At 26.1% G+C, this 17,267-nt stretch overlaps 2 protein-coding genes and 2 long non-coding RNA genes across 5 annotated transcripts; 2 read left to right on the top strand and 2 right to left on the bottom strand.

The window, feature by feature from the left end:
• Positions 1–1,961: 1,961 nt before the first annotated feature.
• Positions 1,962–3,203, top strand: LOC113786171 (uncharacterized). The gene is made up of 2 exons (XR_003472312.2): positions 1,962–2,591; positions 2,975–3,203. It is a non-coding gene; the product is annotated as an uncharacterized lncRNA (long non-coding RNA).
• Positions 3,204–4,978: 1,775 nt separating this feature from the next.
• Positions 4,979–7,416, bottom strand: LOC101505871 (methylthioribose kinase-like). Its single transcript, XM_004496873.4, has 6 exons — positions 7,093–7,416; positions 6,423–6,732; positions 6,086–6,260; positions 5,805–6,006; positions 5,458–5,672; positions 4,979–5,276 (listed from the first exon to the last, which is right to left on the bottom strand). Exons 1-6 carry the CDS (start codon positions 7,276–7,278, stop codon positions 5,111–5,113), a joined length of 1,254 nt encoding a protein of 417 aa, XP_004496930.1. The 5' UTR covers positions 7,279–7,416; the 3' UTR covers positions 4,979–5,110.
• Positions 7,417–10,934: 3,518 nt separating this feature from the next.
• On the top strand, positions 10,935–11,933 carry LOC101505538 (uncharacterized). Its single transcript, XM_004496870.4, has one exon. It carries the CDS (start codon positions 11,095–11,097, stop codon positions 11,773–11,775), a length of 681 nt encoding a protein of 226 aa, XP_004496927.1. The 5' UTR covers positions 10,935–11,094; the 3' UTR covers positions 11,776–11,933.
• A 3,939-nt stretch (positions 11,934–15,872) lies between these two features.
• Positions 15,873–16,573, bottom strand: LOC140919914 (uncharacterized). 2 transcript variants are annotated; one of them, XR_012162564.1, is made up of 3 exons: positions 16,291–16,556; positions 16,079–16,185; positions 15,873–15,952 (listed from the first exon to the last, which is right to left on the bottom strand). It is a non-coding gene; the product is annotated as an uncharacterized lncRNA (long non-coding RNA). The 2 variants fall into 2 exon arrangements; XR_012162563.1 differs by having other exon boundaries at positions 15,873–16,185; positions 16,291–16,573.
• Between the last annotated feature and the right edge of the window lie 694 nt (positions 16,574–17,267).

The raw sequence follows: 17,267 nt of genomic DNA on the forward strand, positions 1-17,267 counted from the left end.
CACTAATCAATGAAACTTGTGTCATAATTTTCCTCCTCTTGGTCTCTTATTCTATGAATGTTGAAGGCATGAGAGCTATCAAAGATCAATCTCCTTCTTTCATAAATCTAATAATCAGCCAAGCTTATTCTGGACCAAGTCGCAAAGGACGTGGTCACTGAAATTTAAAGTTGCTTTCATGCTAATTTTCATTTTATTTTTCTCTATAGTTACGGACATGTTCCTTGTGTTTCAAAATATAAGTCAAGTAGATGTATTTTATACTTTATTGTTTGTTTATATTTTGAGACGGAAGTAGGACATACATACTACAAATAAATATATATATTATCTTTTGTTGTTGATAATTTTGTTAAATACTGTAGGGTTGCCTGCCCATTTAATGTCACTCATTTATGCAAGGGTTCTACAAGGCTAGATGATGAAATATTAAAAAATAGGTTTTAGGATTAGTTTATAATCTTAAGTAGGCATGATAACAAGGCAGGGCGGGGCGGAGGTGGATTTCACCTCCTCCACTCATCCGGCTAATCGGAAAAAACTCGCATCCGCCTCCGTTTCTGTCGCGGCCTAAAATTTCGAGTGTTTCTCGAAATTCAATGGAGTCGCCACCAAAATTTATTTTTAAATAGGAAAAATATTGGGAAACCCTTAAAAATAGAAGAAAAAAAAATAGTATTTGAAACCAAATTTGAGTTCGGGAGTCGATTATGCGTAGGGAATATATTAGCACCCTACGACATCCGTTAAAAACTGTTTACCTATAATTAATTGTGCAAAATTAATTTTAACTTAAGTATATTTATTTTTCTTTATTATTAAATATGAACGACAATTATTACTATATTTAAAACATGATTTTGAAATAAATATGTACTTAACAAATAAAGGACAAAAAAAAGAAAATTTTATTTATGTGCTTGACAAGAATGTGATCTTGCTCCTACGTATCTCCCGGTGCGATGGAGAAATCAAAGCTACGTAGTTCTTGGATGTAGAAAATGTTGATGTGTTGATATTAATTTTTTTTTTAACGAAAATGGCTTTTGTTATATTTTAAAAAAATATTTTGACAAGAAAAGCAAATAAATTTGTTTGGCTTAAAAAAATATTTTGAAATATGAGTTTTAGGACTATCAAGTTGTACATCTTGTGTCCCAAAACTCAAGGAATAAAGAAGATGTCACATCTAATTTAATCCTCTAAAAATATTTTATTATTCTCGATTTTTAAATTGAGTTTCAAAACCACCAAGTAGTACAACTTGTGTTTTAACAACTCGAAAATAAAAAACATGATTACATCTAATTAATCAAATTTAAAAATAAAAAAAAGTCAATTTAACATTTAATTATTTATAAAAATAAATTTTAGAATTATAAGGTTGTAACAATTTGCATCCTAAAAGATTAAAAAAAATGTTTCATCTAGTTAACCCTTCAAAATTCAATTATAAATTATCTTTGCCTTTTTTAAAGAAAGAATTAAAAAATTGATACTAAATATTAAATAAGTTTAAATAGTTCTACGAAATAAAATCAGTAGTAAGCATACAAAAAAAAAGCAAAAAAAATGATAAAAAGATATACGGACTTGTAATATGATCTATTAAATAAATAAACATTTAAATAAATAAAAAAAATTCAAATGTGAATTCTTTCAAACTAACTTTTAACTAAACAAATAATTGAAACAAAATTTATTTTGATATTAAATAGCACAATCCAAAGTTAAAAAGAAAATCGATTAATACCACTCATAAAATAAGTTATGTTTATTATCATTTAATTACACCCATAATTATTTATAAAAAATGGAAATTAAAACAATCTTTTTATTAATTAAATGGAATAAAGTGAAGAGAATGGGATTAATTAAAATGGAACAATTTTTTATTAATTAATTTTTTTTATTAATTAAATGGAATAAAGTAAGGCTATGTGACTAGCCAGTATAGCAAAGTAATGTCAAATCCTACAGCCTGGCAACAGAGGTTCAACGCAAGTTGGCATAAAGCAAATGGGTTTGAAGACATGGCACGTAAAAAAAAATTTCTGGTTGGATCACTTTTCTTTAAAAGGTATTCTTTGGGTTCGTCTGAATGGGGCTTGCCAACACATTCCGACTAAACCTTCTCCACTACTGTTATGTGGGAAGTGGCATTCTTTCCTTCTCATGGTCGCTCTCTGGGCTAAGATTTAGTGAACCTTTTGGGGGCTTGGCTTGGTCTTCTCTTATTCAAATGGAAAAAATCGAGTTTTGTGCTATCAAGAATAAGGAATAGCCTTTATTTTAGCTACATCAGTGGCAAGGATTGCCTCTGAAGCTGAGCATCATAATAGAAAACAAAAAACCCCTTTTAAACTTTATTAACACAGTAGAATGCTCTCAACCAAAAAAACAAGACATCCACACAAATAAAGCAAAACTCCATCTTTCAAATAAAACAACTCTAGTTTCATATTTTAACTTTCAATCTGATAATATAAAGTTTGAAAAAGCTGTAAATATGAAGATAATGAGAAGATACATGCCTTTTCAGATACCGGTGAAGACAAAGACGGTGGTGTGCGGTGGAAGTTAGAAAGACGGTGATGCCTTCTTTTTCTTCTTCTCTTTCTTTTTATGTGTTTTTATCAGTATTAATCTCCGATTTTCTTTCATTTCTTTGAAATTTGATAAGGTGTATTTATAGAGTTTTTTTTATCTGTTTAGTTGCTTTCTTTGCCTGCCTTGGTCCCTCTCTATCAATTTCTTGTTTGATGTTTCATTTCCTTTGCTCATCATCTGCGTTTTTTTCTACACCTCTGATTCATTCATGGTTTTGACTTATTTGTTTTGATCTGTTCTGTTGCTGAGCTTTAATTTGTCCCTTAGTTTATTTTTTAAACTCAAAATTTTGTCTTTTTGTTCAGCACAATGTGTACCAAGACTGATTTTAAAAAATTATATTTTTTTATGTTTATCAAAATAGTTACAGCAAAGGTCAATAACACTGCATCTGAAACAGAAAGGCACCAACAAAACAGAGCCAAACACTGCATCAGAAACATAGAGGCAACAACAGCAACAAAACAGAGCCAAGGCTTAATTTGAAAAAGTTTGACCTAATTTTTATTGTAATTTAATTTGGCTTTATTGTTTGTTGCAATTTGAAATTGTAATTTGATTTAAATTTAGAATTGTAATTGTAATTTGATTTGGTATTAAAAAAATTATGAGCCTAATCATTGTAATTATTTTATTTCCCTTTTTAAAATACATATTTCATTTTTTATTTTATTTTTAAATAAATTGGACAAAATTAGGGTACTACACTAAGTCTTGGAGTGTAAAATTTAATTAGACATCTAACTCCGCCTGCAACGGAGTTTGGGTTTTCCGTCCGCACCCGCATTTGAAAAAGTTTGACCTAATTTTTATTGTAATTTAATTTGGCTTTATTGTTTGTTGCAATTTGAAATTGTAATTTGATTTAAATTTAGAATTGTAATTGTAATTGTAAATTGATTTGTAAAAAAAAAAAATTTATGAGCCTAATCATTGTAATTATTTTATTTCCCTTTTTAAAATATATTTCCTTTTTTTATTTATTTTTAAATAAATTGGACAAAATTAGGGTAGTACAGTTTCATAGCGGGTGTAAAATTTAATTAGACATCTAACTCCGCCTGCAACGGAGTTTGGGTTTTCCGTCCGCACCCGCACCCACTCATATATATATAAAATTATAAATTTAAAATTTATATTTATTATAATAAAATAATAATTATTAAATAATAATAAAATTAAAAAAAATATTTATAGAGATAAAATTATAATTTTTAATATTTAAAAAAATATTAAATATGTATAATATATATATGTATATAAAATTTAAAAATTGCAATAATATTACTTGTGGGGCGGGTTCGGAGGCGAGTACGGGGTGGATATCACCATCAAAACCCGCCCTCGCTCCCGAATTTTAATGTCGGAGAAAATTCGCACTCGTACTCAATTAAAGTGGGTTTTTCCCGACCAAATCAAACGGGTTCAGGTGGGTACCCGCGAGTGCGGATTTTATTGCCATGATTGAGTATATCATACTTATAAAAGGCATCAGTATTAACTATTTTGTATCAAGTTATTATTAAAAAAATCTTTCTATTCAAACTCTAACCTCCTTTTTCTTTCTTCTTTTCTTCTTCTTCTCTCTTTATTTTTGTTTAATGAATCTCTACTGTTGAAAAGTAAAAAACACTACTCTTCTCTCCATTTTTCTTTGTTAGAATATACTTAGTAATGACTTCCATTTTAGGCAATGAATGAACTATACAATCGTGAATACAATTGAATAAACTAAGAGAAACACCTATCCATGGGATAGAGTTTTTTTCCAAGGAATAAAGAGAAGATAAATACAAATCACCAGTTTAAAGTCAAAATATACTTGGGGTCAAATAGAATTGTTAATGTTGAAAATTAAAAATAAAGTTTTTCTTCTTCTTATTTTTATTTTTTTAATCTATTAATAGATTATTTTTTGTTATTAATTCCAATAAATTGTTTTTCATAATCCAATATGACGTTAATACATAACACTCTCATCCTATTTGAAAATGATGTCTTGTACATTTGGTTAACACTTCGGCTTATTAAACTAGTAGGGACAATAAAAAAATAAAAAAGCATTTATTAAAACTAAACTTTGCTACTAAACACACTCCCTCTAATTATTATTATAAAAGAGAGAGAAAAACTACTTTTACAATTATAAACTTTTTAAACTTTTAAATTTCATGTAAAACACAAATCAAATCTTTTTTTAATATCAAATATTCAAATACATATATTAAATTTTTTTGAAATAAATAAAAGATATATTAGAAACAATAATATTTAACGATTCAAAAATAATTATTTTTTGTTTATAATAGTAACTAAAATTCAAAATATTCTTTTTCTTTTAATAGTAGTGACTAGGGAGAGAGAGAGTATATTTAACCAGCATTTGTATAAACTTATTCAATCAAGCTTCACCCTTTATGATCAATATTTGTATACATTTATCTAATCAAGATTTGTATAAAGATGGCTTTGATGTAGTAAAACATTTTTTTATTGAGAACTAAAATTGCCTAATTGCTGAGACAACTTGAGAAATTCCCTCAAATTTTGTTCTTTCTTTGAGAAGCATCTTAGCTAAATCAAGTGCCCGCCTCTCACAGGATGCACGTTTAGCAGCATCAATAATTGATTCAAAATCCTCAACATGTGCCACACCAACAATTCTTCTGTTAATCAAATAAATCAAATGTAAGAGTTAGTTACCCTTCTTTTATTAAAAAGGCCTACTGAAAAGATGCAACAAAAGCTTGTTTCAAAGGAAACTACCCTAAGAATCTCTCTTGCTAACACATAAATGATCATAAACACAAAAATTCTATAGCATTTGAAGAAGAGTCTTACTCTTACCTAATCATTTTGGCAGCGCCGAATCCGAGACTGTCATTAAACAACTCTGTCATGTATTTCTTCTGTACAAGCAGCTGAACCTCAGGATTGTTATAGATTCCTGGAAGATATGCCTCACCAGCCCCATTTCTGTGTTCATCCCAAAGAGCAATGAATTTTGTGTGGAAAAGATTCCAAGTATCTTCAATTGTCTTAAGAATCCACTCCTTATATGCCTGCATAAATTCATAATGTGTCATAGACAAAGAAAAACACTTATTCAACCTATAATCAATGTTTTCAGCAATTATAAGAATTAAACGAAGAGAATAGGCCACACAAAAGATGATCGAAAAAAGAGGACCTACTTTTCGATCGTTTGTTTCATTAGCATGTCCATCTTGAGAAAAGAAAGCCAAAATCAAGTTTCCAAAGAATGCTCCAAGATCAAAACCCATTGGTCCATAAAAGGCAAATTCAGGATCAATAATTTGAGTTGATTCACGAGTAACCATCACAGAACTAGTGTGGAGATCTGCATGTATTAGTGCTTGAGCCCTCTCACAGAACCTAAAGAAACAAAATTTTCTTACAAACAAAGACAACAAAACTACTGCATAAAAAGAAGAAAAAAGTGAGTCATAAATACTTTGATTTCAGTTCAGCAACTTCAAGCTTCAGTAGATTGTCGTTGCGAATAGCCTCAACATCGCGATCAAGATAAGGAGAAGTCCATCGATTATGTTCAGAAACTTTATAAGGATCAGAGAAAACAACCTGCTCAGTGAGCCTGCATAACTCAACGTTCCCACAGAAATCAGCAACTGCATCAAGCCATCATGAATTAAAGCTAATGGTAACATGTCATAACCCTTAAGGTAACAACATCAAGGAACAAAGTTCAAATTCCATATGAAAATGTTGTAAAATGACTATCAGTAACACTTTAATTAACAATAATGTTGAGGGAAGGGTCATATACATACCCTCCCGTTTATGCTCAGTAGTAGAACGGTAAAGCAGCGACGAAAAGAAGAGTGTGTTTGCAATGAAATCAGACATGTGTTGAGCTAACAAAGGATATTCAACACCAGCAACCAATCCTTTTCTGAGGATTATGTGTGGTGGCTCAAGATAACGCATACCAATCAAAGACATTGTACGGTCAAAATGATACACTTCTGGTACATGATCAGGGCTCAATCGACCCTTTTCTTTTAACGCTAAAGACTCAAAATATGCTCTCTCTTTTGTCATCTTCCATGATTCACCTACTAAACGAACGTATGGCAGAGCCTATAGTACAAACAACAATGTCATCAATTCCAGCAACATACAATAGAGAAAGTGTGAACTAATTCCTAACAGAAAATTAAAAACCAAACGAAAATATTTTTAACAGGGTAAGTGAAAATTAATAAATATGTGTGGCAACTCATTAATCATCTAAACGTAATTAACAACTATTTTGAACTTTACTAAATTTTGTTGTCAAGTGTGAGATAAAAATTTGATATTGAATGAAAAAGTGTAAATTAAACACCATATAAGTGAAAACATCCATCTAATATCTTAAAGTTTTTTCCGGAAATTTGTTGTTAAATTTATGTCTAGAAATAACTACAACTCAAGTAATACTAAAAAGTTAAGAGTTACCTGTTTGATGACAAAAGAAGCTGTGGAACTAGAGACAATAAAGACAAGGTTAAGGTTGCCATCTCCGATTTCTTTAACGGATATGTCGGAGAAATTGTTGGCAAGTTTTGATGAGAGGGAAGGGACGGATTGAATGTATTCGATGAGTGTGTTCTCATTAAGCGGTTTGAACTCTGAAAAAGACATAGTAAGAGTGATTGTGTGACAAAATGAATGAAAACAGAGTGCACAGTTATGCGCTTGACAAATAAGCAATGAGCTGAGTATATAAAAGAGCTGATAATTATAATTTATGTGTTAGATTTCGTTTTTTTTTTGTTTTTTGTTTTTTTGTGTGTGTGCAAATATCTCTGATAAGATTCATCATTCCCCTTAATTTTACTTTCGGAAGAGAGACGCAACCGTGGCTGCGCTATCATTTGATTTTAGAGGGGCGTCGGAGTTCACTGAATCTGGTCATATTTTCATACTAAAAAAACTACTTATAAACAAAACGGCTATTTCACTTTGATTTAAATTTATATATATACATCAACTTTTTAAATAATTTTTTTATATTTTATGCTAAAGATAATAATAAAAAGTAAGATATATTTTAATTTTTATTACATTTTTAGACTAAAAAAAATGTATATTAATTTTTTTTGTAAGTATTTAATAAATCATTATTTCATCTTAATTTTTTTTTAACAAAGAAAAAGAAAATTTGCTCCTAGAATATTATTAAACAAAAATAATATTTATGTATTTAATCTAAAATTTTGGTCATATAGATCAACTCTTCAAATACTACCGTCTATAAATTTAGTCTAATTGTAAAATACATCAACTTTTTTAATAACATTTTATTTATATTTTTTGTGATAATAATCAAAACTAAGACATATTTTAATTTTTATTACTTTTTTTACTCAAAAAGAAAAACAACTATAATAAATTATAAACAAAAATATTATTTATATATTGAATCTTAATTTATATCATATATATATATATATATAAAGAATGCAAAATAAGTTGACACGTCCCGTTTAACTTGTCCAGTAATTAGCATGCCAAAAAAGCAAGATGAATTAATTTAGGTGGTCAAGTCAAAAGTATCACAAGCGTCTGTCTCATGGTGGATTGGTGGACTTGCGGACTGACCCACTAAAAAAAAATTATTTGAACATTTTATAAAAATGATAAATGCAATTATAATCAACCAATAAAGTTAAATGTCAAAACAAAGTCACCACTAACATAAAAAAAGTCTCAAAATAAATTAATCAATATATGTCCCTAAATTTTTTATTACAATCTACTCTTTAATAAATTAAAAATTATACAAATTAAGAAATGTATTATAATTTATTTTAGAATTTAACTCTACATTCTGAACATAAATTTTTATGTCCTTATATTCATAATGTATTAACGCACCGATTAAAGTTACAATTAAAGTTATATGACTTAACTGTTTGATCCTTGTACATAAAACTCATTTCCTTATTAGCTATTCATTTGAGTTGGGGTTTTTAATTGGATTAGGTAAATCAATTAGTCACTTTTAGTTTTTGAGCTTGGTTGAGTTAGTAAAAATAAATAAAATCATAAAAATAGGAGCAATTTTTTTAATTTGATTCGACGAGTCAATCTTTCAACAACAGATTAAATAAGGTGGACCAACTTGGGTTGACTAATTTAAATCTTCAGTCCACCTAAAATGACTGACATAATTAGTCAGTTCAACCCGTTTTTTCATTCCTACATATACATCAAAATTTCTAGTACAATTTTTGTTTATATTTTATTTTATAAAAAATGATAAAAATTAAAATATATGTTGATTTTGATTATTTCTTTTCTATTTTTTATTCTTAGAATAATAATACAAATGGTTTTTTCATCTTCTTATAAATCAAAGTTTAAAGGAGTTGAATTTTCAACTAATCAAGGTAAAAGGTCTCAAAATTCAAAGAACGTTAGTAGATATATTTACATATTACTATTATTCAAAAACAAATTTCTCACATCGGTAATGGATTGCGAACTTATCTTTAGTACTTTTGAGTTAAATTATTACCAATCAGATTTTCTTAAAAAGTCTTTAATTAAATCTTGAAATTTGTTTTTTTACAGGAAACTTTAAATTTGTTAATAAGATATGAGAGTTTAATTTCTATCAAAGGAAGTGAGTAACCATAGTTCACTTAATCTGTTATAAATAAAAAAACAGTTCAGTTAATCAGGTCATATTTTGAAGCATGAAAAAGATTTTGATTAACAACATTTAGAAGCATGAAATTTTTTTTGATGATATCTTAATCAGGTTTTAAATTGTAGTAATGTGATTAATTATGTTCAATATATGATTAAAAGTTATGACATCTTATTACATTTATTAATCATTCTCTAGATATAATTAATAACATTTATGAAAGATGTTAGTCATTTAATTTGTTCTCAATTTTTGTTGTCAAAATATTATTTTTGTAAGAAAAATAGAAAAATAAATTGATAAATATAAAGAAAATATTTAAATACATAATATTTTTATTATGGCCAAATTTTAGTTTTTTTTACTAAAAACAACAATATTAATTTATTTATATTGATAAAATATATCAATATTATACAGTTTCATAATCGGTAAAATAAAAAATAAATAAAATTACAAACAAATTCACAATATTCTTATTAATACAATTTAGCGTAAAACAAAACGATAAGATTATTTATAATCAAGTATTCAGAATCCTTATATCTTTGAATTAGATGACACTAAAATAATTGATTAGACTATTTTATCACTTTAAAACAACTAACAAATACCAGAGGATAATTAGATGAATTTGAGAAGATAGGACAAACACCGCGGTAATGATGACACATCAATCAAAGTCAAAGGACGGAAGGAGAGAAAAACATGGGTAAACCTTTCAACATACTTGGGATAGTTTTTATTATTTTTTTATTTATTTATTTTAAATCCTACAAAATCTCTCGTTCAAATTGGATGATTATTATTTATTTAATTTCCCTTTCAAATAATTTAAACTTTAATTTTTCTCAATGCTTGACTCCCAAACGGAACTAAAACCATATAAGGGGAACATGCTCATATGATTTGGAATTATACAATTATTATATAAACAATGAACTACCAATTATACTAATATTTATCATCTTAAAAAAGAAAAATTCTCCATATTAAATGTGTTGTGTTTAATTATCAAGGTTACATTAATCATATATTTTGTCAAATCTACCCTTAATAAATTATATACTTTATACCAACATTAACAAAAAAAAAATAGAGAGTAAATAAGTAAATTTGTAAGAATATATTTGAAATTTACTTATCAATCAAGTATATGTTTTTTTTATGCCAAATAACCTTAGAAACTAGTATATAGAAATGGAGGAGTATATAATCATCAATCTATAGAATTTGAATTTTTGAACTAATTCATTGCCGTATAAGATATTGCAACAACATTATTGGACACTGACGAAATTGAATACAGTTATTGATGACATCATAATCGTCGCTCTCCCCCTGACATTTCTAACTAGAAAATTTGACTTGTCATATGACACAGCAATTGCTTGGAAGATTCAACACTAGTATGTGGTTACTGTCGGAAACAAACAAAGAACCATCGAAAACAAAAGAATTTATTTTTATCTTAATGGATATTACAACCACTTGCTCATATCGATCCAATATTTCTCAAATAGCGAGTCATTCCATGTAGAGGTGTACAATTGTGTAGAAAACCTTGCAGATAAGGTTTGGGCTGTATCTGACTCTAACTTAGAAAAGAAATAAATAGACACATGAATGAATGAAAGACAAGACATGAAAATAATTTGATCTCTAAGTCTAACAATAATTAAAAAGAGACAAGTTAATTTGATCTCTTTTTTCTATATAAAGCATTATCTTTTTAGATTAATTAATAACCAACCAAAAACTCATTCTCCAAGAGAAACCTGAGAGCACTAAACACAACAATAATGATGCATGCTCTCTGTTTCTTAGTATTCCTTGCTGCAATAAATGGAATACAAGCAGTTGAATACAGTGTAACCAACTCTGCTCTCTCTACACGTTTCCGTGACCAAATAGGAACACAATACGCCACACAAAAACTAGATTCCGCCACCCAATTCATATGGAACATTTTTCAACAGAACAACCCTGCCGACAGAAGACACGTGCAGAAAGTGGGTTTACTCATCGAAAACTTTGATAATCCTATTGCATATACAAATACAAACACGGAAGAGATTCATGTGAGTGGAAGTTATGTTAATAGCTACAAAGGTGATGTTAGAAATGAAATCACAGGTGTATTGTATCATGAAATGACACACGTGTGGCAGTGGTTTGGGAGATATGGTGTACCTCGTGTTCCCGTTGGATTAACTGAAGGGATAGCAGATTATGTGAGATTAAAAGCTAATTATATACCTAGTCATTGGGTAAAACCGGGGGAAGGTCAAAAATGGGACCAAGGTTATGATGTTACAGCTCGGTTTTTGGATTATTGTGATGGTTTAAGAAGTGGGTTTGTAGCAGAGTTGAATAAGATGATAAGGAATGGTTACAGTGATCAACTCTTTCTTCAGTTGTTGGGAAAGACGGTTGATCAGCTGTGGACAGATTATAAGGCCAAATATGGCAATATAGCTTAAGTAAGTAACGGGATAAATAAATTATAACAATAAACGACTTTGTCGATATATCTTTCTCTCTGCTTAAGGTTGTCTATCATATTCTAAAGATTCACCATCCAGTTACTGTTACCAACTTAACGGATACATTATATGTTATCTATATTTATATGTTTGAATGTTTATGTGTTAATGTATTAGTATTATTAATATTTTTGGGTTGATTAAATATATGAAAAATTCTATATAATTACAACAACAAAAATAATTTTTGAATGTAATTAATAATTTTTAGCGAATATCCCACACGGATATAGATATTAGATATATAAACTACACATATTATTTTTTATCTAACAAATAGAATAGTAAATAATTAATATTCATATGCATACATATCCATTATGATCATTAAGTATAATCTGTCAAAAAATAAAACTTTATGTGTTATCGTGAAACGACAACTTTATGATTAGAAGATACAGAAAGTATACATATAATACATATGTGAATAGGTAACTTTGTCAAGGGCCGAGTGCTAAGTGTTTGTTTGTAAACTAAGGTGGACCAGAAACTAATGGCTTATTTATTGTATTTTACTTTTTAATTTTTGAAAATTATTTTATAAATAAATTTTAAAAAATATTTTTAAAAAGAAATTTTTTTAAAAAAATATGTTTGACAACTCTAATTTTTAAAACAGTTTTTGACTAAAGATGTAAAAAAATTAAAAAAATAAATTAAGTAAAACACTATTTATATGTTTTGCTTTTTGAATTTTAAAAAGTATAATATTAAAAATAATTATATAAAACAGTTTTTACAAAAAGTAATTCAAACAGATTTTTTAGTTTTTAAATTTTAAAGTACTAAAATAGAGTTTCTGAAATGTGAATCAAATAAGCCTTAAGTATTATAGCTTTTTTTTTTGCAATTTGATTTTACGGTAATAAAAAATTATTTTTAATAAATCGATTTTGTAAAGTGAATGTTTTAATTAAAAATAAATTGAATATAAAATGATTAATATTTTGATATATTAATATAAAAATGAATAGAATAATAAATTTCAGTGTAAAGTTAACTTTGTTGTCAAAATCTAAAATCTTAACTTCAAATTAAAATCAATCTTAAAAGACAAAATAAATTTTACTTGATAATATTTTACACATCTAAAATCAGTTTTGATCCCCTAAAAGGGGAACTAAACATGAACAAATTAAAAATCATAGTAGAAGAACTCCAAAGTTATGGTGAGTGTATCACTCAACCAATTACATAGTACAACTATATATTTAGGTGTTATTAATTAAATTACAAAAATAAATAGTTTAGAATTTAAAATTAAAGTTTTTAGAGGATTTTGTTAAAATTTAGTAACATTAATCATTCAACATCACCGTATCTACATTGTTGAAAATATATTATATTATTATTTTTCATTTAAAAACTCTAAAAAAATGATCAAAATTGTTAGATTTTAAAATAGGAGATCAAAACTAAAATTAAATTTAATATTTATCAAAAATTTTAGAAAAATATATAACATAATTAAGAATAAGTTAATAAAAATATAATTAATATATTTGAAAAACTAAAAGAATCTTATATAAAAGAGACAAAAAAAAAAAAGACAAGTCCTATATTTAAAGATAGAAGTAATAGAATTTTATTTTACTGAGTAATTTATGATTTACTTTATTTTAATCCCCCCCAAAAAGTTAAAAGTAGCAATCAGTTGATAAAATAATTAGCATCCAACCATTCTCCAATTACTGACTTTGACTTCAGGTCAACTCCCTCATGAGCAAGTCTTGCATAATCATAAGATAAATAGTGTTTAGACACACAAAAATAGATTTTTTTTTCTAATAAAAAAAAATTACTTTTACTTTTTTATTGATGTCTTTAAAAAGTATTTATTGTGTATGTGTCTAACTATTGGGCACTTGTTTTTAAAAACTATTTATTTTGTGCATATGTCTAACTATTAGGCACTTGGTCTTGTGACCATAAAAGAATAACTCTTCCTTCATTGGCGCAAAAGAGTAAAGAATTTATAATTTTTAAATTAAAATGAATTTATAATTCAGAATATTTATAATTTAAAATAAATTAAAAATAATTTTTTAAATAAAAAAATTTAAGATAAAAATACTGAAAAAATAAATATATAAAAATCGAATATTAAATTATTTTTTTGGATGAACTTATATAATGTTGTAAACATCTCTATAAAAACTCATTGAAAATTATACATTGATTTAACATAAACTTAAACTATATACATTATTATAATATTATGAAGATTACAAATTATTATTTTTAATCAAAATTTAACTTAAATCATAGTGACGTGGTTAATTATATACGGTATATGATTAAAAGTTGTGATATTTTATTATATTTATTATTCATTTACTAAATGTAGTTAATAATATTTAAAACAATATTAGTAATTTAATTTGTTCTCTATTTATGTAAAAATTATAATTACGAAGTATATATAGGAATTATAAATATATATTACTAAAATAAAATAAAAATAAATAAATATATATAAAATGTTGATGTCATTTATTTTAATTTTTAATCATATAAAATTAATTTTTTATATCACTTTTATGTATTTTTTATTCAAAATAGAGTATAGTACATTGTATAAATAATTGTATCAAAAATATATATTTTGTAAGTTTTTAATCAAGTTGATATTTATACAAGATATTTTTACTGCTTATGAAGTTTAATCATCAAAGATAAATAAAGTTTTCGAGATTTAAAGATAGAATTTCACAAATAAAAATGCCAAGGAACTACATGGTTTAAATAAAAAATGTAACAACATCATTTTATATGTGAAATTTATTATTTTGGAATTTAAAGATGCATTATACTTATAAAAAGTATCACCAAATGACACATGCCACAATATTTTGAAATATAATAGTTAATAATGTTTATCAAGTGGCCATACTTCTAAAAATTAATTGACACTTTAAGAGAGATAATAATAAAAGAGGAGTAAGATAGATGTGATACATTGATAATGTGATAGAAAAAAGAAATTGAAAAAATATAAAATATTAAATAAGTGTATAAAAATTAAAGTTGGGCAAATATAAGAGTTCAAAAAAAAACATAAACTTATATATTTAATGTGTATCACCACAACTCAATAAAAAAGAATTATTGAAATACATCCAAAAAAACTCTAATAATTCATTAATCGGGATATACTATTTTATTACGTAAAACTCAAAATATTACATGTTAAATAAAAAAGAGTACAATAAAATTAAATCAAAAAGAATAACACTATGACATGTGTTCTATAGGCTACATTATGCAGTTGCCTTTATTTTCTTTGATCTCTTAGATTATAAAAAAAAACATAATTATAAAATAAATCTAAACGTGCTTTAAGCTTGACACACATGCAAAATGGCAACAGCAATGCAACAACTAAAGATAAAGATAAAAAGAATAGACATCAATATTTCTACTATCCCTTAACTTAATTTTAGATAACACTTTAGATTTTTATTTGATTTTTTCAATTTAATTTTTTATTTAATTTTAAATAAATAATTTGATCTTTTATATTTTAAAATTTTAACAATGTTATAATTGTTTTACAAAAATTCATCAAAATTTTTAAACAAAACTCATAAAATTAATTATCATTTTCAATATAATGCAAATCTCATCAAATTTATAATTTAAATATTCAAATAAACTCATATTTTTATTCTTTATATTTTTGAATTTTTATAATAAAATTAAATAAATTACCAAATAATTTTTTTTTTGAAATCTTATCTAAAATTAAATTAAAAGATTGCAATATCAATTGTACCAAAATATAGTAACAAATTTACTCTAACAGAGTAATGTAAACTTAAAATTTGTTGCAAGTGAAGGTACGCACGTATAACAATAAGAAAATTCAAGATTGCATTTTAAATCATAGAAACTACTTAGAATGGTTAATATAAATACAAACAGTTCTAGCCATATTGAGATGATTATGTAAATATATATATTGAGATGAATAATCTATTAGAAAAGAAAAAATCGAATTCAATTAAAAAATTCAACAACTGACATCAAATAGAGAATTTTAGCAATATTACTTCCTCTTATATTAACTTGGAACTTGATTGCACACTTCTACCTTCGTATATTTGCATAATAACTGGGAAAAAAGAATGAAAATAGAAACTAAACAGATACTTTAAGTAATTGAATGAAAAAGAAAAAATTGATTACATTTTAAAATTATAAAAGTTCATATCCTATCACTATTATGGTTAGCATTTACCTGTCAACTCGAAGGCCTCCCTTTTCTTCTCTTTGTAGCCATCATGGCGTAGAGGCAACAAACCATCTTATTTGTTTATCCTACCATTTCCTTCCAAGTTCCATCTACTGCGTGAAAAAAAAAATTATAAGTAAAACGAAAAAAAAAATGTTGAGGAGGAGAAGGGAAGAAAAAGATTAAAAAATTTCATTTGCATAAAAAGAAAACCAGACATTTTCTTTTTCTTCCTTAGATAGATGACCACAACATATATATCGCAAATTTCAAGATCGAAAACATGAAGAGAGGCGGCTTGAGCATTCAATCCATCTATGTTTACCAAAAACTAATTTAAAATGCATAGTAAAAATAAATATAATGAATTAATGAACTTTTATCTTTTTCAATGTGTATACGAAGAGGTGCACTCATTATAATAGGGTAGGGTGCACATACAATTATTTTTTCTTGTCTACCCTTTAATTAAGCTCATGCTTTTCTTATTCTCAACTTTAAGTGGACTTTTATAATTTTTTATTCTTTTATACTAAATATACTAATTAATATTTAAAAGACAGACATTAAATAAAAATAAAGGTAAAGAAAATCATTTAAAAATAAATTTATCTTATAAATCATAATTTTTTTTATAAATAAAAAAAATCTCTACAAATTTTCTTATAATTGAGACAGTATTATAAAAATAAGTGATGACTTTTGTGTTAAACGAAGAAAATGGAAAAATATGAGATGAACAAAAATATAAGGAGAAGAAAGGCGTGATGAGCTTTTCAAGGAAACTGCTCCACATTTCTTGCTTTTTATGACTTATTGTTGCACTATCATTAATTTTGTGTGAGTTTGTTGCATATTTCTTAAATTTTGCATGCGGCTCTATGTATATACGTGTGGTAAGTAGTGCAACTCCCCCAAAAAAATTAACATGAATTAATACACCAATAAATAGTCACCAAAATTTAACAAATTATTTTAAAAAAATAAATAAAAATAAATAAATAAAATAAAATGATATTAAATTATAATAACATATTTTTATTTATAGAAGTATTAACGTCGTTTAAAATATGTCATATAATTATTTTTTAGTTAATTTTTTTGAAAGAGTCATCAAAACAAATCAAAATGGTTTGTATCTTAGGCTTGTGACTTATCAAGATGAAATAATATTAGAGTTTATTTTTTCCTAAAT

Source organism: Cicer arietinum, chromosome 4 (genome assembly GCF_000331145.2).
Source record: "Cicer arietinum cultivar CDC Frontier isolate Library 1 chromosome 4, Cicar.CDCFrontier_v2.0, whole genome shotgun sequence".
NCBI lineage: Eukaryota > Viridiplantae > Streptophyta > Magnoliopsida > Fabales > Fabaceae > Cicer > Cicer arietinum.